The sequence below is a fragment of the Anolis sagrei genome, chromosome 3 (genome assembly GCF_037176765.1).
Source record: "Anolis sagrei isolate rAnoSag1 chromosome 3, rAnoSag1.mat, whole genome shotgun sequence".
In the NCBI taxonomy this organism is placed as follows: domain Eukaryota; kingdom Metazoa; phylum Chordata; class Lepidosauria; order Squamata; family Dactyloidae; genus Anolis; species Anolis sagrei.
Genome location: NC_090023.1, coordinates 91,068,458 through 91,092,087, shown reverse-complemented (window position 1 = coordinate 91,092,087; position 23,630 = coordinate 91,068,458). Strand labels below are relative to the sequence as shown.

Here is a 23,630-nt window from a genome sequence, read left to right as displayed (position 1 = left end):
TCTGCATTATCATTAATGACTGAACCAAGATATGGAAAATCTTGAACTGTTTCAATGTCTTCTTGAACTATTTCAGGGCCTCCCTTTCCACAGCTGTAACAAGTGTTAGCTATAGTGCCACTGCCATTGTTGCTAAGAGATCCTCCAACAATGTCATCATCACCACTGCTGTTGCTGCCCAATAGCAGTTTCATGCATTTGCAACCTCATCAGATGGAGGGAATTTAGTGTCCTAGGATGTTTTCACCCCATCTTCTGGATGGAGCCCCACACTGACCATCACGTGACGTTCTGTGACTTCCAGCAGAGACCCTCCCCCAGCTGGGGTGAAAGTGTCACCAGAGGTTTCACCCACAACACCGGAGTTGGCACGAGTTCTCTCTGAGAGGGCGACACCTCACCCGTGTGATCGGGGAGGCATCACTAAGAGGGAGCTGTGAGTGGGGTGACAGATTTGTCCTGCTGCTCCTCTCCTTTAGCCATGATGCCAGGCGTAGCAGGATACTTGCCCATGTGATGAGGTCATTTGTCTGACTCCTTGGCAAAGACCTGTCTGACATGACAGACCCTACCAGCAGCACTACTAACAGCTGCAACTCCAGTACCAGAAAAAGGTAATGTCATGACTAGACCAATTTTGTAATAGAGATCTGGCAAGGCAGAGTCACTGCAGTGCCTGTGCCCCATTTTCCATCCCTCCTTCTTTTAACAACAAGCTTATCTGGGCAAACACAGTCTGTTGAGAGCTGAAAAGTTACTCCTTTTTTTAAAAAGCACCCAACAGTAAATGCAATAAAGGAAATGTAGCCAGACCAGCATGTGACAATACTATTACAAAATTGGTGGTCCATTTATTAGAATGGCATTCATTCATTTTTAATTCTCCTCCTCCCCGTATGGCAACAGATTATTTAAATCGGCAACTGTTTTGATTGTCTGAATGTTTTTATACTGTTTTTATTTAAATTGTATATTTATGCTTTTGGTTGTGGGTACCATGGTGTGCCGGTTGTTAGCCGCCCTGAGTCCCTCTGCGGAGGTTGAGATAGGATGGGATACACATTTCTGACATAAATAAATAAATAAATAAATAAATCTGCCTTATTTTGCCTAATAATAAAGCATCCTAAGTGGTAGGTCCCAATAAATATTTACTTTCAAGGTTCTTGTCATTTTAATCAGGGACAGTGTGTATGCATGTTCTGCAATAGGTACTATTCATCCAAACACACACATACACACATCCATATTGTAGGGAAAGGGGGTTCTCATAAAACTCTCTGCCCTACATATACTGACTGCCACTAAGTCAGCCTAAGATGCCCACTTATTCCCTCAGCCTACCCTCCATTAATCTTCTTTAACCCAATTTGTGGATTACATATATTATATGCCCTCACATTAGAATAGGTCAGCTCGCTTTAACTGACATGAGTTGTGAGAAAAGAAGAAGCAGGTCACTACTTCCACTTCTGGTTTTGCAGAAATGAAACAAACCATATTGTAATCATTTTATTTTTCTTCCTCTTTCTTCCAGCGCTACATAGAGCTCGCTTTTTCCCACTGAGTGGTCATTTTCTGCTTGATTGTGTCACTCACATTAGCAGGCAGGAACCATATGAGTGTGGGAAGCATTACAAAACAGGCATGGGACAGAATAGCAGAAGAAGCAAGGAGGGAATCATGTAGAAAATTAAGAACGTAGCTTACTGTCAAACTCTTTCTTATCTTGCTAATACATGTCTGACCCATACAGAAATCCAGGAAGTTTGAGTTCTTAACTTTTTAGTTACTGTAACCAGAGCATGGACATTTTACCTTTTAGGCTACAATACCTGAATTGTTTGTGCATTTTTAAAGGTGTAGTTCAGAAATAACTTCCCAGCTGTGCTGTAGGTATCATACCCCTATATTTTTTGAAGTAGGACAGCAATCGTGTACAGTCAAAATAAGGCTGCCTATGGACAAAAGGTGTAATTCTAGACAATTGTGAAATGTGCAGAAATACTAATTTACATTAATCTTTATTCCTAGCCCTAGGAAAAAGAGAAATCGGACCAAGGAAACATTAAAAAATAAAATTCTGTATATTATTGTTCTACAGTGGTGTCAGGAGGCCTAAATAGCCTGAATGCACCAAATGCCATCTGACCTTGGAAGCTAAGCAGTACCAAGCATGGTTAGTTTTGGATGGGGGAGGGCACAAAGTAATATCAAGTTCTATAGGCTATATTTTAGAGGAATGCATTGCCAAATCAATATTCCCTACCTAGGAAAACCCTATTAAAGCCATGGGGTCACTATCCAACTTGAAGGTAGATACATTTGCAATAGTGTCATCTCATGAAAGAGATCCAGGACAAAATTCAAATATCAAGTGACTTCCATATGTAGCTGATGAAAAGACAACCATGTGAGTGGAGTTCTTTCTTGATAAAGAGCTTAAAACCCACCCCTTTCAGTTTAAACTCCAAGAAAACACTGTTTAACAAGTACCAGGCAATAAAGTTTACCCTGTTTGAATAAATTTAAGAGCAAAATTATTTACAGTATATACCAAAGTAGAACTTTGCTTCCAGATTGTACATGAAGTTTTTTTTTTAAAAGTATTAGCTTCAGTGAAATACATCATAGTCCTACATTGCTGTTTGTGACCAGACTGGCAGTAGATTTCTCTCTTTGGAGTCCTTGGTAGGAATACCACCTTTTAGCTATGTCCTGTTTTTACAAATTAGTTAGATGGTGCAGTCAGGAGACTAATAGTGTGGTTATGCCGCAGCTGTTTAGCAAAGCTGGTACAGATTGCATTGAATTGACTTGTTTGTGTGTAAACAGCTCCAGAGGTCAATGAATTATTTGGCATCTTTCTTAAATTGCCTGGGGAATAATTAATTTTCATATTTAAAGACCAGCATCCAGAAGGGAAGTTAGTGATGTGCAGAAGAAGGGGAGGGCAGAGAGAACACCTTTTCATAACATTGTATGGCACATTGAGAAGGGAAATATGGAACAAAAGGAGAATCACATTGTAGACATATGGCCAATTAGAATGAAATAGTGAAAAGTAAATATCGTCTTACAATTTGTTTCCACACCTGCCCCAAATGGTACACAAAAATCACAATTCAGCTGGGCTTCATAATACACTCCTTCTCTTCTATCCCATAAAGTTCAATGGATGCAATCTTGCCTGATTTCACTTAAAATTACAATATGTGAGATTTCATACAGCTGTGTGAAAGGGGCCTAAGGCCCCATCCACACAGTATCTTAATCACAAGAGCTCTTGGTTCAAAATGTTGGGTGGCTAGATGACATCACTGGAATACCCATGATGATTTGCTATAAAGGAGGGAAGCTGTGGGATAAAACTATCCCCTTTTATTCCCATTTCTGGTTGAAAGATTTGCATCTTTGCATATCTGTGGGACCCTGTGTGCCACATGTTTTCCTTCCCTCCCTTTCTGAGATCCCGGGGTTTTTTGCCTCTCTTCTAAATCCCACAATTTGGCACTGTCTGGAAGCACCCTAAGTGTGCTACCCTATGGTATTTGAAGTATTACACTTTACAATATCACACACAGGCAAATGTGTGAAAAACATTCCTATCTGACAGCTTTCTCATCCCTTGGAAGCATCTCTTTCTCTTAGCCAAATAGTTCAAGTGAGAAAACATCATTTCATACTTAAAATATAGGATGGGCCAAATAATGAAAATATGTAGGGTGGGTCTAAGTTGGTGTAGAAACTGTCCACCAAAACTATCCATGTTGCTATCGTCTGGTTGAGTCTTGATCAGCAGCTGACAGATTAGGTAGAGTATATGATCATGGACCCCACATGAGCTAGTGATTTGAGGATTGGACTAGGACTCTGGGAGACAAGGTTGAAATCCCTGCTCAACCATGGGAACCCACGACGTGACCTTGATTGAGGCAAGTCACACTTTCTCAGTTTCAGAGAATCAAAATATGCACTGCAAGTCAGTATGACTAAGGAATATCTAAAGTACTAATGGAGGTTGAGCATATATCTATTCATGATACAAGTGCATGTTGTTGACCACATAGTTATCCTTGCTGATACCCGCAGTTTATGCTTGTTCTTCAGACTGTTGTTGAATAACCAGCTGTGCATTTAAACTTGTGGACAGCAGTATGCACAGTTTCCAGTGCTATCTCTTAATATTTAAACATAAGTATCAGGGGTCTTCTCATCCCACTCAAGTCCACCACCATACAGCAGCTGCCAGAGTTGTTTTACTTCATGAATCATGTCCTCTGCCACCACTCTGTTTAGATTCAATAAAGCCCCAGAGTCTGTCACTCCCAGACTATTCGCTAGCTTCTACTTCATGTCATGGATCAGATTCTATGTGATACTCACCATGGCATTTGCAAAAATGACGTGTGATTATCTCTCTCCTCCTCCATTTTTGAGATATCAAAGAAACAAATCTTTGAAGATTGTTCGGTGATTATTAGTTCCCTGTCACTACAACATTGTGTTCTTTGTGCTCTATCTCTCTTGTATTATGTGAGGAGAATCAATAATGCAGCTCTGTGGACAGCAGGTGGAACAACATAGCACTTTTATGTGTTTGAGGCAGACAACCGTTATTGACTGAGAAAATAATGCGTAGGTAATTTGCTCCAAATAAAAGAAGTACAAGTATGTGTATATGGACTTTGTGTTACTGTCATATTATAAGCTCTTTTTGTTGTGGCTAGGTGCAGACAATTCATCTTTGTGTTGTCTATCTTTTTTGTTTGGTCTTGACAAAAAAAGTTTCTATAGTCTTGACAAAAAAAAGTTTTGCAGTATTCTTCTGACAGTGGCTTTCATCTATTTTTTTATATGATACTTGCTCTCAATTTTATGTATTATTCTGTTAGAACTTGAAAATGTTGGGAGTATAGCAGACTTGCTATAGAATAGGCTTTTAAATCTCCTCCAAAGTGAAGAACCTACGTTTGAGTAACCTTTTTTCATATCCATATCCAAATGTGACTTTGTTCCATGTGGTTGTCCAGTGCAGTGTCCTGATCTGACTGATGTCCTTAAGTAAATAAGGAACTGTATATGAAAATTATTGTTTCATCTGTGGTCCCTTCCCAGAATCAGCTGTTGAAGTAACACACCAGAGGGCCAATTCACATGTCTGTTATAAAGAAAGGGATTGGGAAATTAATTGATGTATAGCCAATGTGGTAAAACAGTTGTGTGAATTAATTGAGTATATATCGAATTTGTTTTACTTAATTTTATTACTTTATTAATTATATGTAGATCTGGCCTTTCCACAGAGTCTTGTTTTTCTTGCTGTTGTTTTAAGTCCTCATGCTTTCTAATTCGGTGAAATAGGGGTGGGATACCAGTGGCCCTCCAAATACTTTTGATCTTCAGCTCCCAGCAGCCCTAGCCAGCATAGCTAATGGCAAAGAGTTCTAGGAGTTGTAGTTCAGCATTTGGAAAGCAATACAATCCTGTCCTTTCTGTAAAGTATACTTCTACTGCTTGCTCTTTTCTCTCATGAAGTCATTTGATGTTCTGCTGTAATCCAATAAATGGACATCTGACCTACTCTTGATTTAGTAGCTCATAGCAAAACAAGACAGTTTGAAGTGGGATACCCGGGACCTCTTCACATGGGCTCAAATCGGGGGGGGGGGGGGGACTTTTGCCACTGAGCCTGCTGGCTTCCATCACACACCAGAAAAGTCCTTCCAGGGTAGCTGTGTGGCAAAAGTGCAAAAAAACAAAACAAAAACCCTGCCACTGCCAAAAAACCCCAGCAGCACATGACAGGAAGCTTCCCATCTTTCCATAGGGAAAGATGAGCCAGCTTATAGAATCATTGAATCATTGAATCATTGAATTGGAAGAGACCTTGTGGGCCATTCAGTCCAGCCCCTTGCCAAGAGGCAGGAAAATCGCATTCAAAGCACCTCCGACAGATGGCCATCCAGCCTCTGCTTAAAAGCCTTCAAAGAAGGAACCTCCTCCACACTCCAGGGCAGAGAGTTCCACTGCTGAACAGCTCTCACAGTCAGAAAGTTCTTCCTAATGTTCAGATGGAATATCTTTTCCTGTAGTTTGAAGCCATTGTTCGGTGTCCTAGTCTCCAGGGCAGCAGAAAACAAGCTTGCTCCCTCCTCCCTATGACTTCCCCTCACATATTTATACATGGCCATCATGTCTCCCCTCAGCCTTCTCTTCTGCAGGCTAAACATGCCCAGCTCTTTAAGCTGCTCCTCATAAGGCTTGTTCTCTAGACCTTTGATCATTTTAGCTTCCTTATGCTTCCTCCTGTGTGATGTAGTAGAGAGTAAGCTGGGATGGTGTGGGGTGTGTGATGACAGGTTCCCAAGCCTCCTGGGTGGGTGCTGCCAGTATCGACATGATTCGCAGTTATGCTTGGCAATTCCAGCAGTGCATGTGAAGAGGTCCTATGTCTTACATAGATGAGATGATTTGATAAGCATGTAATATTATAAGACCATTAGAAACATAAACAGGGAAAAGTCAAATTGACATTTAATTATTTTATATTTATCAATTTTATGATGATTCCTCTCATATGGTCATCAATTCACCCCTTTGGAGGTCAATACAAAGTACCACAATGAAGATTTCAAAATTTTCTCACACATAATTGTGCATATTATATTTTCAGTAAGACCTAGAGCTTTGTCCTTTCTAAGTTCACAAGGCTTGCAGGCAGAGAAAGAGCTTTGTCCTTTCTAAGTTCACAAGAATTAAAATGGGAAAAGGCTTATCTGGGGAAAGAAATTAAATTTATGTGAAAGTATTGCAGATGCTGAACATTTTTTCTTAAATTCAGTTCAATATGCTTTTGTTTTACACTTAACACAACAGAAGCCTGTTCTGATCAGGTGTCGATATTAATTTAGCAATTGAAAGAACACCCACCTAACTATGCCTTTCAGTGTTCTACCAATATACTCATATAGTTTTGTGAACTGATATAAAGATTACAGCTGCAGCAATCAATCTTATTGATGAGCTTATTTCTGCAAAATGTGACAGTAACTGGCAAAAAAACATATTGTTTGGAAATTTGCTGAACATAAGTCTCAAGGCTAAAACAAGCCTTGTTTATCTGCTGAACATATGTTGCAACAGCTGTCATCTATGTTCAAAACTGGTGTACCAATTTAACACAGGCAACAAAAGGGCTGATCAAATTGGTGTTTCTGTTAATATTGGTTTTTTCCTCTCAGTTCTACCCATAGAATGATTCATTCATTCACCCATGCTTTACATAATTAGAACAAGATATACCACATTTGAGGTTTTTAGGACTTTTCTGGCCTGCCAATAAGGAGGAATAAGAGATCCATTAGCATCTCAAATTTGTTCATTATGCAACTGCATTACCTAAATGCAAGTATGAATTCTAACTCTAGAAAAACTGTACAGTCAATAAGCTTTCAATGCAATTTGTACCTGAAAAGGATGCACTTAATCAATGCATATGCTTGTCTAAAATGTACATTGGAAAAATACAAACTCACTTTTGATAATGAGTGAAATTCCATGCATTTCAAAAATGCAAACAAAAATGTATGCCCCTGTAAAAGTGCACACTGGAACATGTAAGAAATTAAGCATACACATACATCTTGCAATCCAAAACAGACATAAGTAAATTGATCTTTGAGTTGAAAATTAGAGCTGCTTAAGCTTTAGAATCCTTATCTGTCCCTGGGAAAGTAGACTATGGACCCTTCCAGACAGGACCCAAAATGTGGCCCCTGTCAGACTTTTACTTGAGGCATCTAAACGACTCCTCAGTTAAAAGAGGAATAATTTAAGACAAAGCAGGTAAAAACTGCTTTCTCCCAAATTATTTAGATACCCCATTAGATCCGGGGCTTCCTGAAAGGCAATGTGATGTGGCGGCAAAAAAAGCCAATGGGATTTTGGCCTGCATCAATAGAAGCATAGTGTCTAGATCTAAGGAAGTAATGTTACCCCTCTATTCTGCTTTGGTTAGACCACATCTGGAATATTGTGTCCAATTCTGGGCACCACAATTCAAGAGAGATATTGACAAGCTGGAATGTGTCCAGAGGAGGGCGACTAAAATGATCAAGGGTCTGGAGAACAAGCCCTATGAGGAGCGGCTTAGGGAACTGGGCATGTTTAGCCTGAAGAAGAGAAGGCTGAGAGGAGATATGATAGCCATGTATAAATATGTGAGAGGAAGCCACAGGGAGGAGGGAGCAAGCTTGTTTTCTGCTTCCTTGGAGACTAGGACGTGGAACAATGGCTTCAAACTACAAGAGAGGAGATTCCATCTGAACATCAGGAAGAACTTCCTGACTGTGAGAGCCGTTCAGCAGTGGAACTCTCTGCCCCGGAGTGTGGTGGAGGCTCCTTCTTTGGAAGCTTTTAAGCAGAGGCTGGATGGCCATCTGTCAGGGGTGATTTGAATGCAATATTCCTGCTTCTTGGCAGGGGGTTGGACTGGATGGCCCATGAGGTCTCTTCCAACTCTTTGATTCTATGATTCTATGATTCTATGATTCTAATGAGGTGTGGGTCTGCGGAAGCAGTTCCAGGAGTTTTTCCCCACAGCCTTATTAGCTTCTTCCAGCCCCATAAGCCCAGAGAAGCAAAGAAGGCACTCCCTACCCCAAGCCTTAAAAATAAAAACTTAAGAGGTTGCCATGAGGCTGTTTCGGCAGCCCTCCTGGCATATTAAAATGACACGCCAAGAAATGGGGGGATTGCTCCTCTCCCTGCTCCCCACTGCCTCCTGGCACATCATTTTTACGCACCAGGAGTGTTTCCAAAACAGCCTCGTGGTGATCCCATAAGTTTTTCTTTATTTTTAAGGCTTGGGGGGAGGAGGGGTTGGGGGCGGTTGTTATCCTGAAAGTTTTCAGAATGTCATGGGGTCATCCACCTGGAAAGCCCACGTTTTGGGAAGAGGTGTGGGGACTTAAACCCTCTCTGAAGCAGGTTTAAGTCTAGTCTAGAAGTGTCCTATGTCTTTTCCCCAAGATAGTTATTTTATACTATATAAAAGTATGTGTTTTATCCAGGGCTGCACACCAGTCAGAACCTGGGAGGCCCAGGACATCTTGGAGGATATCCTATCACACATCCAATATAAGAAAAACTACATTTTTGTTTTGCTCCAAAATTCCTGAAAGATTCAAGAGAAGGCCTAGAAGATGTTTCAACCACATTCCACTCCAGCCATTTTAGACCCATTAGAGGCCGTTTTTTACAAGACAAAGTAACTCAGAAGACAATTTCTATTTTTTAAAGACCTCTCATAAAATGGCCTTGGGAGACAAAATGTGATAAAAATTGACCTCATACCACAAAGTGAGGTTTTGGGATAACGGTTTTTTCTTAAATGATTATAATAAAAGACCTTAAAATATTGGTGGCTGCATGTGGACAGCAGGCTGCACTTTACCCATAAGGGATGTCAGTCCAAAAACCATAGAGGACCTCTGTACCTTAGATGGTTATGCAGAAGAAGCAAGTGGAGCAGGTGTTGCTTGCTGGTCATGCAGCAAGCAAGATGTGCTGAAATTCCCCCTTTTACACAACTATTAAAGTATAAAAGAATTCTCTAGTTTTCACTTTAATAACCTGATGTACCCATTCATGCTTTAAGACTCTTGAAAATTAATGGAGCAGCTGCAAAGCAAATTTCATCATATTGAGCTGCCCCTGCTTATTTTCACTAAGCCAACTTTCCTCTGCGGTTCCCACAAAGTAAGTAATGGCTTGCGGTTTGAGAGATTCCAACCACTGGGGTGTTGCGGTAGTCTAAAAAGGTGGCATTTTAAAATTCTTCCTTTCATAGGTTGGACCAGTATTGTAGTTGCTATATTCCAGGCTCCTGGGGTGGCCCACTGCCCACACTACCCCAGAGGGGAAGCAGTTGCCCCTTCCCTAGACAGTAGCAAGAAACGAAAGTGTGCATGCCATGTTCTCTTCTTCCTGGGGTGGCAGCAGCTTTTCCACATCTACTGTACAGTGGATCACCAGTCACTTGCCAGTCCAGTATGGTGCAGTGGTTGTTACTGGTTTCCATGTGAATTGGGTGGCAAGTTTGCCCTGGCTTTTAGTATGAACTTTCAATAAGTTATATAAGAAGCTAAGCCCTATTCCTTTAATAAATCTAGAGAGTTCGACAGTTCCTTTAAAGTTTGCACTAAAACCTAGAATACATTCCAGCCTCACTTAGGACAATATCACATTAGTATTAAAAAGCAGAGGTGCTTCTTTCCTTATCACCCGGTTTGCTCCTGCATAATTCTGGAAAATGTAGTTTAGAGAAGCCAATAATCTCTCTAGCTGAGATTTCCAAAGCCCTGCCCGAAACATTTCTCAGAATTCTGCAGGAGCAAACCAGGTGACAGGGAAACAACCACTCCATTTTATAATGGTAATGTGATATCATCCTTAGTTGGGTTCCAATAATTTACATTGCTCATGCATGTAAGTTGTCATTACTGGTGATGGCAGTCACTGTGTGGTAAATGTGGTGCCCATATAGGTTAGGTGGATGGATATAAAGTGTGACCCCTGTATTATTGGATATGTATCTTCACAAATATGACCTCTTTAGGTATTTTCAAGGTCTTCCAATAGTTTTACAGAATGCTTCCACTTGAAGTTGACCATAGAACCACAGTGGATCATCTAGCAATATCCATAGAGCAGAGTTTTCCAAACCATGTGTTGTGATGTATTAATGTGTTAGCTGCAGAGTATAGATGTGCCATACAAGTGTAATGAGAAATAACCAAAACCTTGGAAATGTATGTTATCTTACAAATCATTTATTTTAAAATATATATATGAAAGGCTTTCATGAGATATGTTGTATACCTATACATTTCATTATTACAATGTGTGTAGCTCTTATCTCTTATGAGGGTTCTGGCTTAACCTCTGGTTTGTAGTAAGACTGAATTATTTTGTCATGAAATGATGCATGACAAAAAAGTGTGTTGCCAATATGAAATGTTTGGAAAGCTCTTCTGTAGAGGTTCCTCTCTAGTCATTTCTTAGATCTGGGTTGTTGTAGGTTTTTCTGGCTGTATGGCTATGTTGTAGAAGCACAACCTCTGAGGATGCCTGCCATAGATGCAGGTGAAACGTCAGGAGAGAATGCTTCTAAAACATGGTCATACAGCCCCAAAAACCAACAACAACCCAGTGATTCCAGCCATGAAAGCCTTCAACAATACATTTCTTAGATCCTCCAGCGTAAGTCTATGTTATGCTTCTGTTGGAAGCCATTTTTTTCAATATTACCTTCAGTTTTGTGTATCCTCGCAAAGTCCTGGAATATATTCCCTGTGAATACAGGGATCATCCTGTACTTCTAGTTTTATTCTTAGAAGATGGAGGAGATTTGATTTTTAAATTGTTACAGATGATTTTTGCCCAAAGAATATGCTTTGGCCTAAACATTAAATAGTTTCCTTGGAGAGGAAACGAATACTTTGAATTTTATCAAACAACTAGCTATTAACCTTGTTTTGGATGTGTGGAAATTCTTCATGCCTTTCTGTATATTATTGGTAATGATAATTCTCAAGAAATGTTATAGCCTGATCTATGTCCAGTTTGAATCAACCAAAAAAGATAATGTATTTTCTGTCTTTGTAGCTTTACAGAATCTGGTTCCTGTCAGGTGTGCTTCCCTACAAACCCTGTCGTGTGCAATCAACAGGAAGACTGTAGTCTAAAATATGTAGACTGCTCTAGGTGGGGGGAGGTTTTAAGGGATGTAAACAAGTTTGGAGAAAATGTCTCCAACTTTACCTTATCCTATGGATCACTGACGCAGATAAAGGTCACTAAGACTTTAGCAGACACATAGGCTTAGAGATAACTTTTATGGAACAGCATCACTGAGCAAGATAAAGGGCATATTAACATTATCACTGTAGGTTTAACTGCAATCTTTGCCCTTAGGCTGTTGTGGAAACAAGGGACCTCAGCCTAAGAAACTATCTGCTAAATTTAAAAGACATTATTGTCCGAATTTGGAAGCTCAAATATGTGTATATATCACAAAAAGTATTGACTCAATCACGTTGACTCAATCTGTAACATAATCCATTACGCATAATGTGCCTTCATGGAAAAAATTGTCAGTAAGGAGAGGGGCTACAAATAATCCTTGAACTTTTATCATATTTGTCTTAACAAATCTGAAGAAAAATGATCCACTGCCCTGAAAACATTTTTGTAATTCTTCGTTATTTCATAAAACACAAAGTCATACAAAGTCATACATACTGGAATTCAAGCAACCAGAACTCTCAAGCAACTTTCAATAAAATTAGAATACACATATAATGCAGTAAAACTGTGTTACATTAAGTTAAAATTAGCTTTATTTGTCTTAATTTGATTTAATTACTATATTTCAATATTAACATCAAGTCAATACAAAATGTATGTTATGTTATAGTATGGGGTATAGTTTTGGCATATTTTCATAGTAACTCTCAAGTAACAAGAAACTATTTATTTACTATATTTATATTCTGCCCTTCTCAACTCCAAAGGGGATTCAAGGTGGCTTACAGCAGAGGCAAAATTCAATGCCTTAAACTATTCAACAATTAAATAACATTTGGTTAAAAATTTAAACTACATTTATCTGGCATATGAATGCCGCTTTGGGTCTTTCTCCCAAATTTGAGATTCAAGATACCTTACTATTTAGGAAAGAACAACACATCTAAAAACGAACAAAAAAGTAAACATTAAAATGAAATTAAACTATTCACAGAATTAAAAGAATACAACATAATTAATAAATCAAAGCAGCATGTTTTTAGCCTATTCTTTAATATATTTTCCTTTAAACCTTTCAGAATAAGAAAAAGTTTGCCTCATGGAGGGTTAGCAAGGAGGAGGCCATTCTGGCCTATTTTGGAAGAGTTTAGGGACAATCATCTCACATCCTCATCACTCTTACTTTTGATGGTGGTACAACTGAGAGAAGAACTTCTCCTGATGATCATAGGGGCCAGACAGGGAGATGAGGAGATATAGTGGGCCAGATAGCTTGAAAATGAGCCACGTGGGGCTTTATAGATCACTAGCTGTGCCCTGCCACGCGTTGCTGTGGCCTATAGTAAAACTTATCAAAGTTGAGGTAGATATCTGGACTATTATGAAAGAGAGGTCCCTACCTATTCCTTCCCCCTTTTCTTCCCCCTTTCTCTCCTTTCTTCCTTCTCTACCTCTTTCTTTCTTTCCTTCTTTCACTACTTGGTTTCATCCTTCTCTCTTTCCTTCATTCCCTCCCCCTTTCTTCCTTTGCCTTTCTTCCCTCCCTGTTTGCTTCCTTCTTTCACTTTTTATTTCCTTTTATTTCACCACCATCATAACAATAACAATAATGCAATGCATTGCCTCCGGGACCTGACACCTCTCCCATTCCCCCTAAAAGGGTCTCATAGGAACAATAGCATAATAATAATAATAGAAATAACAACCTTTACCCGTCACGTGTTGCTGTGGCCAATCTTCCCTCTTTCTCTCCTTCTTTCCCTCCCTCCCTCCTTCCTTCCTTCCTTCCCATCTTTCCTTCTTCTCTTCTTTCTCTATCTCTTTCCTTCCTTCCCCCTTTTTCTTTCTCTTCTGCTGTCTCTCTTTTCTTTCCTTCCATCTTTCCTTTTCTTTCCTTTTCTTCTTCCTCTAACTTTCCTTCCTTCCCCCTTTTTCTTTACCTCCCTTTCTCTTTCTTCCTTCTTTCCTTCCTTCCTGTCTTTTCTAGATTTTGACAGGGCGGGAAGGGGTGGGGTGGGGTTTGGAGGTGGCCTGAAGTAAAAGGAGGTAAGATTGGGGTGGGGGAGTGATGGGGCCTGGGGTTGCATGTGTGTGTGCGGCGGTGGGAGGAGTGGGGTTGCGTGTGTGTGTGCGGCGGCGGGGGGAGTGGGGTTGCATGTGTGTGCGGCGGTGGGGGGAGTGATGGAGCGTGGGGTTGCGTGTCTGTGTGCGGCGGCGGGGGGAGTGATGAAGCGTGGGGTTGCGTGTGTGTGTGCGGCAGGGGGTGTGTGTGTGCGGGAAGCGGCGCGGCGGGGCTTGGAGTGGGCATGGTTTCTGCAGAGGGAACGTTGGCCGGAAGGCCATGTGCGTTCGCGATGGAACTTGCGGCTGGGCGCCAATGCGCATGCTCAGTTGTTTTGCCGTTTTGTGAGTGTGTTGTGTTGTTTTTCATTTTGAGTAGATATGTTTGTACCTTGTGGGTTGTGTTATGGGCATGGGAATTTTGGTTAAGTTTCGTTGGGGTTTTTTTGAGTTTTGTTCTTTTGCCGTTTTGTGAGTGTGTTGCTGTGTTGTTTTTCATTTTGAGTAGATATGTTTGTACCTTGTGGGTTGTGTTATGGGCACGGGGAATTTAGTTAAGTTTCGATGGGGGATTTTTGAGTTTTGTTGTTTTGCCGTTTTGTGAGTGTGTTGTTGTGTTGTTTTTCATTTTGAGTAGATATGTTTGTACCTTGTGGGTTGTGTTATGGGCACGGGGATTTTGGTTAAGTTTCATTGGGGGATTTTTGAGTTTTGTTGTTTTGCCGTTTTGTGAGTGTGTTGTTGTGTTGTTTTTCATTTTGAGTAGATATGTTTGTACCTTGTGGGTTGTGTTATGGGCATGGGAATTTTGGTTAAGTTTCGTTGGGGGGTTTTTGAGTTTTGTTTCCTCGTTGGATGCCCCTAACAAATTTATATATATAGATAGCCAGCAGAATTGTGCCAAGAAATAAACTAGAAAACAATGAAGCTATTGTAACAAGTGAGTAGTATTAATGTGCCCCAATTAATACTCTCACTGTAGTTTTTTGAAAAGCATATTATGGTAGTCCAACAAGCAAGATACAACAAAGCATGTGCCATAACGGCCAGATATGATGTCTCAAGTAAAGGGAGAAGTCTATGCTCACACTTTAAATGTGCAAAAGCCACTTCAAAAGTCCAGAGCTCCATGTTCAAAGCTGAATGAAAGAGCATGGTCAAATTATGATTCTGCATCTTCAGGAGTGTAACCCCATTTGACATAACTTGAATTATGAAGATTTTTTTTCATGCCAGGAGCGACTTGAGAAACTGCCGGTTGCTTCTGGTGTGAGAGAATTGTCTGTCTGAAAGAACATTGCCCAGGGGATGCCTGGATGTTTTACCATTCTATGTGAGGCTTCTCTCATGTCCCTGCATGAGAAGCTGGAGCTCACCCCACTTCCTGGATTCGAACTACTGACCTTTCAGTCAGCAGTCCTGTCGGCACAAGGGTTTAACTCATTATGCCACTGGGGGCCCAATGGACTGAAACCTAGCAGAATGTTTTTGCTGTGGTAGACAATTGTTTGGGTGGTGCCAGGAAGAGGTAGCAACTGCAGGTGTGATGGCATGCCCGAGTCTTTGGGAAAACTATAGTGTCTTACTTTACTTGGGGGTTATCTGTATACCTTCTGTTAAGATTAAGACCCTTTAACACAGAGAGACACTTAAGGCAAAGTGAAAAGATAACCAAATGGGTTTACTGCAAACAAGATGAATAAAGAGTTAACTCCACCCGGGACTATCATAAGTTAACTTAAAACAATAAATTACAAAAGGAGCCTTTGCTGGCTGCAGTCATCTCTCTGGAGTCTTCTGCCTGTGATGCAAAGCGATGGTTATAAACTGTCTCAATCTTTTTCTTGTGAAGCATGAGCTGGACATAAGCTTCTGTTGTCCTTTGGACTGACAGTATAAAAACACTGCTGAATGCAGGTGCTAATGATGCCTGTTTGAATTGCTTGGGCCTAGGATTACCAGACAATCCCAAGCCTAAATCACAGTAGCTCTGCTGTAGAAAAGAGGGAGAAGTCCAGCAAAGAGCTCTATACAGGGAAATGGAACAGACCAACTAAGGTTGGCCTCTGGGGGGTGTTATGCTCCACCCATAAATTAATACAAAGGAAGATATCTACACTATTGGGAAAATCTATGAACAGGGGGAACTAAAGGAGAAGAAAGGAAAAGGAAAAGGCAAAACTTCACAGCAGACACTGCCATACTGGTACGCAGAGCATTAGGAACCATAAGAAATGTAGTATGAGGAACATCAGCCACTGAAAATTTCTGATATATGTTCTATGGAGGGAACCGATCTCCTATGAAGAGGCTAGAAAATTGTACCAGGCAATTTGCAGCATTCCTGCCAAATTAGAATTCCTAGGATTATTTGGGGGTAAAGTTGTCAAAACTGGTATAAACCATTTGTAAAACTCTCAAACTTGTTCAGTGTGTGAAAGTGTGGCAAAGGTGTGTGAGAAAAGGAACATGTATAAAAGATGATCTCTGAACCTTTAAAAGAGACTTTAACATCTTTCTTCATATACAGAATTTTACAAGAGATTTAGAGAATGACATCCATTTGCAATTCTCCAATGTCTTCTCATGACTTCTTTCATCTTCTTTCTTGCCAGAGAAAATCCATTAAAGAGAGGAGGGGAGAGAAGGAATTTCTGTTCAATGTCTTTTGATTGGTTCATTAGGAACAAACCTTTTGCGAGCATCCCTCATCTGATTTATCAGGAATTTCAGCCTACCCTGTCGAAAGCAGAAGCTCATTATATTTGGAAAGAGCTAGAAAAGCCAGATGAGCACTTCATATAATAAGCTATTAGAATATTTGAAAGCTTCCAAATAAATTCAAAACACAAAACACTGGCTGCTGAGAATCTGTTCTCCTTTAATTAACCTTCTGACCTGGATTTGCATTCCTTCTGCATACTCTGCTTACTACAAGAGATAGCGTCCTGGGAACACTGCTTTGCTTGGTTCTTATGGAAGTGTCATTAAAGGTTTAAAAAGAAATGCTGTTCTTTCTGATTTACCAGGGCATTTTTCACTTATTTATAAACCAAACAGCTACTTTCTCAAAAAGGAGGGGAACAGGAATGACAAAACATTTCTTAAAAATTGGAATGCTGAAGACCTATGTGTAATTGCTGAAGCAGTTCCCATAAATGTTGTTTGGTTCTGTTGCAAGGGTAGAATATAGATAAGCCTTCAGATGTCATTGGATTCCAATTCCCATCATCCCTCACCACTAAGAAGCTGCAGTTCAACAACAAATATATGAATAGCTACACTTCCCTGAACACTGAATCATTTGTGTAAATGATTTTAGGAGAATTCTACACAACCAGGGTATTATAGTTTGATACAGTATTCTGCTCCTGCATTTAATTATGGAGGTTGTAGTTTGGGTTAGACTTGGAATCATCAATCATCCTTACTGAATGATCTTGTGAAGAAGCTGTTGCTGTTATAATGATAAATCGAAATAAAGACAAGGACAATAAGCTTCCTGATAAACAAATTTTATTTCATGCATGAAGTTATGAAACAATTATGTATATAGGTTCTTGTGGGTGTTTTCGGGCTATAGGGCCATGTTCTAGAGCAGGGGTCCTCAAACTTTTTAAACTGAGGGCCAGGTCACAATCCCTCAAATTGTTGGAGGGCCGGATTATAATTTGAAAAAAAAATGAATGAATTCCTATGCACACTGCACATATCTTATTTGTAGTGCAAAGAACACTGAAAAACAATACAATAATTAAAATGAAGAACAATTTTAACAAATAATATCTTATTAGTATTTCAGTGGGAAGTGCGGGCCTGTTTTTGACTGTTGAGATAGGATTGCTGTTGTTGTGTGCTTTCAAGTACTTTCAGACTTAGGTTGACACTGAGCGAGGGCCGGATAAATGGCCTTGGAGGGCCGCATCTGGCCCCCGGGCCTTAGTTTGGGGACCCTTGTTCTAGAGGCATTTCTCCTGACGTTTCGCCTGCATCTATGGCAAGCATCCTCAGAGGTAGTGAGGTCTGTTTATGTAATTATGTATGTATTCAGTATACAGTTTTAGAGACGTATTCATATCATTGCAAAGTTAGGCACTGTAGCTTCTGATCTTGACTCTTATGTTAGATTTATTTTTACAAGAATCCTATGAGATGTTTTGGGTAGAAAATTAGTAACTAACCTGAAATAATTTAGAGAACTTCACGATAGATTGGAGACATGATCCAAGGCCAACACTATCCATTGGACCACTCTGGCTTCCACTAAAAAAATAGTACAAATACACAATGCTTGTTTACTATCTTAGCACTAGTGTAATCTTATTACCACATTTAATGAGATTTCATAAAGCAGGATTATGAACAAACCATAAAAACTAGCTTATACCAGTTTATATTTTCTAAAGGCATAGCTGGACTGTGCAGAGGATAATTAATATCTCTGATTTCTGTCTCTTGTCCTCTAGGAGGAAGGTGGTGCTCGTGACAGCCGGTTTAATTTTGGTGGCTACGGGATGGGCCACTGTCTACAGGTGAAAGATGGTGCTGCAGTCAAAGCCACTCCTCCCAACCCTCCGCCTCCACCCCTACCAAAGGATTCAGAATCTATCAAAAAGAAGTTTGTTGACCGTGCCAAAAGGATTGATACAATATCCCGAGCTGCATTTCCGCTTGCCTTTCTCATCTTCAATATATTTTACTGGATTACATACAAAATTATACGCCATGAGGATATTCACAAAAAGTAAACAGTGCTTTGTGAGCTGGGACCCTTCTAGCCAAAGTGACTCACTTGTAAATAGAGAGTGAAATGTCTTTTTTTTTTCTGTCATTGAGAGAGGGTTTGTTGTCTTGTAATTCTAAAGAGGCCAGGGGTGGGGCTGAAGAAAAGAAAAAGACAAGTTTTTGTAACAGATGCACACAACAACATGCTGTTGGATCACAAAATGAGGTTGTTCTTACCTACTTATGGCATGGTTCTTCCAGACTCTTGGCAAGATAAAAGAAAGCTAAATGGGGCCAATTTTTTTCTTCCCAAAAATCCATGTTTCTTTCCCCCTAAGATTTATTTAAAAAAACACTTAGCATATACTATGGGGACTCTCTGCAATGGCCACACTGCTATGGATTTTAAGAGGACCAAACTTTTTTTCAGTGTAATGTTGCCTTTCTGTGTGAAACAAGCCTACTAAACTACATTCCTTTAATGACTGTAGTTAGTGGCTTACCCAGAAGTCCTTTTGTGGATTGTAAATTATTTCTACTAACAGGGGGTGGGGAAAGATTTATACTTTAATATCCTTGTTGGTGTGCATTTTAATATACTTGCTTTCTTAGAACTGTAACTATCGAGTCCAACTTGTGTAGAGTGTGGTTGATTTCATTGCTTCCACTTGTAAAAACAACAGCTTGTTTTTAATCTTGGTTCTAAGTAACAATGGCCAGATGCCTAAGGGAACAGAATAGCTGTTATTTGCAGAGCTGTACAGAAAATGGATTTTCTGTTGCAAACTCTCTTTTTACATTTGCTTTGAATGCGATTTTCCTGCTTCTTGGCAGGGAGTTGGACTGGAGTCTCTTCGAACTCTAGGATTCTATGACTCTACACAATGCAGAGCCAGTCCAAGGCATTTTGACATCTGAGGTGAACAAAACAATGGCCAGAGCTTGGACAAATTTCTCTTTCCCCCTCTCTCCCTCCCTTCCTTCCTTCTGACCTACAGTTCTTTGAATATTTAGTCACCTTGTGCAAAAAAGGAATTTGTCCATGTTTTAAAGTTGTCACCTCCCCACAGGGGTGGTTGCTGATTTTCTCTTCAGCATCAATAACAAGACAAAGGCATCAATTGTGTCTGAAAATAATTAATTAACTTAAGGGTGTTGGGCATAGTAGTTCATATTCAATGCTTTGCTCCCACCTCTCAGCATCTCCCACCTAAGGCATTGGTGTTCCAGAATGGTGGAGCCAGCTGCAATTAAACAAGCCAATCTTTTTTCTTTTTCTTTTTTGCATCTGGCCAGTCTAGTTCTAAGAGAGTGCACTTAATTTCATTTCATTTATGCCTGGTTATTTTTTTCTTCCAATTAACTACATGCAACATATGGTGCCAAACTGTAATTTACCTATTGTATTACCCTGTAATGCACTATTGATTAAGAATTTGTCTCCTGGCATAGCTCAGTTTAACATTGACTTTCCATACTGCTCTCATTGTAGCTGCGAGTTAATAGCTCTGTAGGTAAATATGACACATTTACAGACCTCTAATTTATATCTTTATTATAAAAAACAAAAACAAAAAGTGGCTATCATTTTAAATGTCCTTGACTAACTGACAAGTTTTAAAAGTGTACTGCGATTTTCATAACCTGTTAACCTTTTGGTGCCAGAGCTATGTGGTCCAACCCCTTGGTATGTGTTTTAAAGTAGAAATAAAAAGAATTAAAACCCAACCAAAATTTTGAGCTATTTTTGCTTCCAAAGTGGGTGAGGCCAAAATCTGTAATATTGAAAATAAAAAAGAATTGTGATTTTAACCTTATTGTAAAAGGTTTTATTACCCAAAAAAAGGTAATTCAATAAAGCTACGTGTCTAATTTATTTTTGCACATCTTCCCTTCATTACTGCCAGTTCTCATTGCTTGAAGACAAACAAAAATGTTACACAACACAGAACAAATTGTAAGATTATCACCCCACCATACTGATTAGTTCAGCTATACATTGAACACCTAGTATCCAGGACATCCTGTGGACAACCAAACTCCACAGATGCTCAGTGGAGTTTAGTAAAATGTGGCAAAATTCCATCCCTTATATAAAATGGCAAAATCAAACTTTGCTGTTGGGGATTTTAAAAATATTTTCAGGCTGTTCTTGGTTTCTGGATACATTGGATACATTTATAGATACATTGGAGGACCAACTGCATTAGCTTAAAAATGACCATGGAGGTTGAGGGAGTGTGGAAGATGCAGTGCAAGAAAGCTCTGATAAGTCTTAGATATACATTTTTATTTATATTACAGGTTGGGACTTTTTTTCCAGAATCTGAAAGACTCCAAGCAGTGAAACTTTTTAATGCCACTGCCACATTACTGGAGGAAAGGGGGCTGGTTACACATCCAGTGCCTACTGAATTCTTCATTCTATGCTTCCCCATTTCCAGGTTGCCTGCCCTGGAAAACTATGCTGATGTCATCACAGAGTGCCCATGACAATTCACATGGAGTTCTGTGGTCACCTGTGAAGGGCAGTGGTGGCAACACAGGCATGAACTGTTCCAATTTCTCTGCACTGATGAGCACAGAGAAAAGGGGATGTTGACATCAAACAAGTGCAAATTTCAACCAACCCTAATGTCTACAGTGTGCTGAAGCAGCAGGGTTCTTCCAAGTTTCAGGCAAAGTCTGGAGCATCCCGCAGCTTTTTTAAACCTGAGGCTAAATTACATAAACTCAGTTTACCCTGCAATACCTACTCCAAGGGGAGAAATTTCATGAAGACAGCCAGGATTTAACATGTGGTGAGTAAGGATCATTATAGCCATGTTGATGGGCCCCAAAATGCAGACAGATTTTTTTTTTGGGGGGGGGGGGCGGCTAACAGACAGGGAATGACATTAATACATACTCTGCTTAAACTCTAAACACTGGAATGCATTTGACTTGATCTCAAAAGATAGACTTTAGCACAAACTTGAGGCCAACAACATAGACATACTGTGAAGATCATTTGACCAGATGAATACACACAATATGAGAGTACAAGGTTGTTTTTGTCCACACTTTTTTCAATATTTATATAAATTCCCTGGTGAAATCCCTTTCAGGAACAAACTTTCATCCTCCTAAATTGGCAGGAAAAGCAATGCCTGCTCTACTTTATACAGATGATGCTGTACTTCTACCATTGTCATTGTAGGCAACTAAGAGCACTTCATGTCTATTGTAATGCTGAACATCTGTCAATTAATTATGATAAATCTAAAGTGTTATTTACTCTCAAAAGATGTAAACACTGCTGGCAAATCAATGGGCACCCAATTGAACAAGTCAAATTTTATAAATATCTGGGAATTATTTTCCAGCCCACTGAATCCTGTAATGCTCAAGTGTTTTACACCTTAGCAAATGTACAACAAAGTTACAATTCACTCATTTCATTTTGTTAAGGTTAAAGGCAGCCAGCTTATACTCTCAGCAATTTAAGTCTTTAATGGTAAGACTTTACCACAAATGTTATATGGAGCACAAGTGTACAAATTTAGCAATATCGTGGCCTAAGAATCTGTTTGGACAAAAAAATTAAGATGCAATTTTATGGTTAGAGACACAATATCCCAGAATACTTGTAGGGTATCAGAACAAACACAAAACAATCTATGTAATGAGAAAGTATAATATCAAAAGAGCATATAGTATGCAATTTACCAAAATCCCCAGTACAAAGCTCAATTCAGTGGCATAAAGCAAAATCAAAAGGAGCAACCGCTCTAACGTATCAGTTCTAGATTATCTTTTGGATGATCAGTCTTCTGAAATTACAGTCAAAGTAGCTAATTTTTGTGCTGCAGCAATAGCTTTGCAGCACAGGATGGTGTCACAGTCTTAAAATATGTTTCATAGAATCATAGAATCAAAGAGTTGGAAGAGACCTCATGGGCCATCCAGTCCAACCCCCTGCCAAGAAGCAGGAATATTGCATTCAAATCACCCCTGACAAATGGCCATCCAGCCTCTGCTTAAAAGCTTCCAAAGAAGGAGCCTCCACCACACTCCGGGGCAGAGAGTTCCACTGCTGAACGGCTCTCACAGTCAGGAAGTTCTTCCTAATGTTCAGATGGAATCTCCTCTCTTGTAGTTTGAAGCCATTGAGTTTTATTGATTTATATCAGCTTTGATCACTGCTATTTAAATATACAAATATTTAACATTATTTTAACTCTCACGCTTAATATTCAAATTGTATGTTAATGTCTCAACTTGTTTTACTTCCCCTTTATTATTGTTTTTTTAACTTCCGGAAATATGCATATTAAAAGCCTCCTAGGGACAGTAGGACCACACCAACTGTATCATAGCCAAGGATATCTAAATTTTGGAACAGGCACTAAGAGCAACCATTGTTAAAAAATACACTTGTTCACTAGACAGAGAACTGTAGTTATGACAGGAAAATAAGAGATTGACTATGTTATACCTGGAGGGTGCCAGTTGTGTTTTATATTTGCCAGGAGCAGGTTTAGTAGCAGCAAAGGGAAATGAGAAATACAAATGGGCTCCTCTGAGACAGTGAAACAGAAAAAAGTGTACTTCAGAGAATTGATTTGAACAAGGTGCAGAGAACCAAAGGCAACCCTGTCAGCATCACACTCTCTGCCTTCATCAGAAACTGTGGATGCTCAAAGAAATGCTAACAGCAAAGTTAAGAGTAGTGCTCTCTGGGGATAAGAAAATCCTCTCAAAGGAAAGCTTCTGAAGTGAACACTGAACTAGATTATCAGAGAACTGAAACCAAATTGGAGCAGTTGTTGGGGTAGCTACCCTAAATACCGAATGCCTTCTTTGAAGCACAGGACTCTTAGGAAACCAAAATGAGATTGGCTGCTTTTAAAGATCTATCTTCATGTCTTCAAACAACACTTTTGCCCCTCCATTCCCACAGATTCTGCATCTATGGATTTAGCCATCCATGGCTTTATTTATTTTTTTAATTCCAAAAAAGCAAACCTTTTTTGTCATTTCATATAAAGAAT

The 23,630-nt window shown here is 39.6% G+C and overlaps 1 protein-coding gene across 5 annotated transcripts in view; it reads left to right on the top strand.

The window, feature by feature from the left end:
- The window catches only part of GLRA2 (glycine receptor alpha 2), a 168,198-nt gene extending 147,725 nt beyond the window's left edge, over positions 1–20,473 (top strand). For all 5 annotated transcript variants that reach the window (XM_060769980.2, XM_060769981.2, XM_060769983.2 and 2 more), the window contains one exon: positions 18,339–20,473. In XM_060769980.2, coding sequence (XP_060625963.1) covers positions 18,339–18,620 — 282 coding nt within the window. In that variant the 3' untranslated portion in view covers positions 18,621–20,473. The remainder of the gene's footprint in view (positions 1–18,338) is intronic.
- The last annotated feature ends 3,157 nt before the right edge of the window (positions 20,474–23,630 follow it).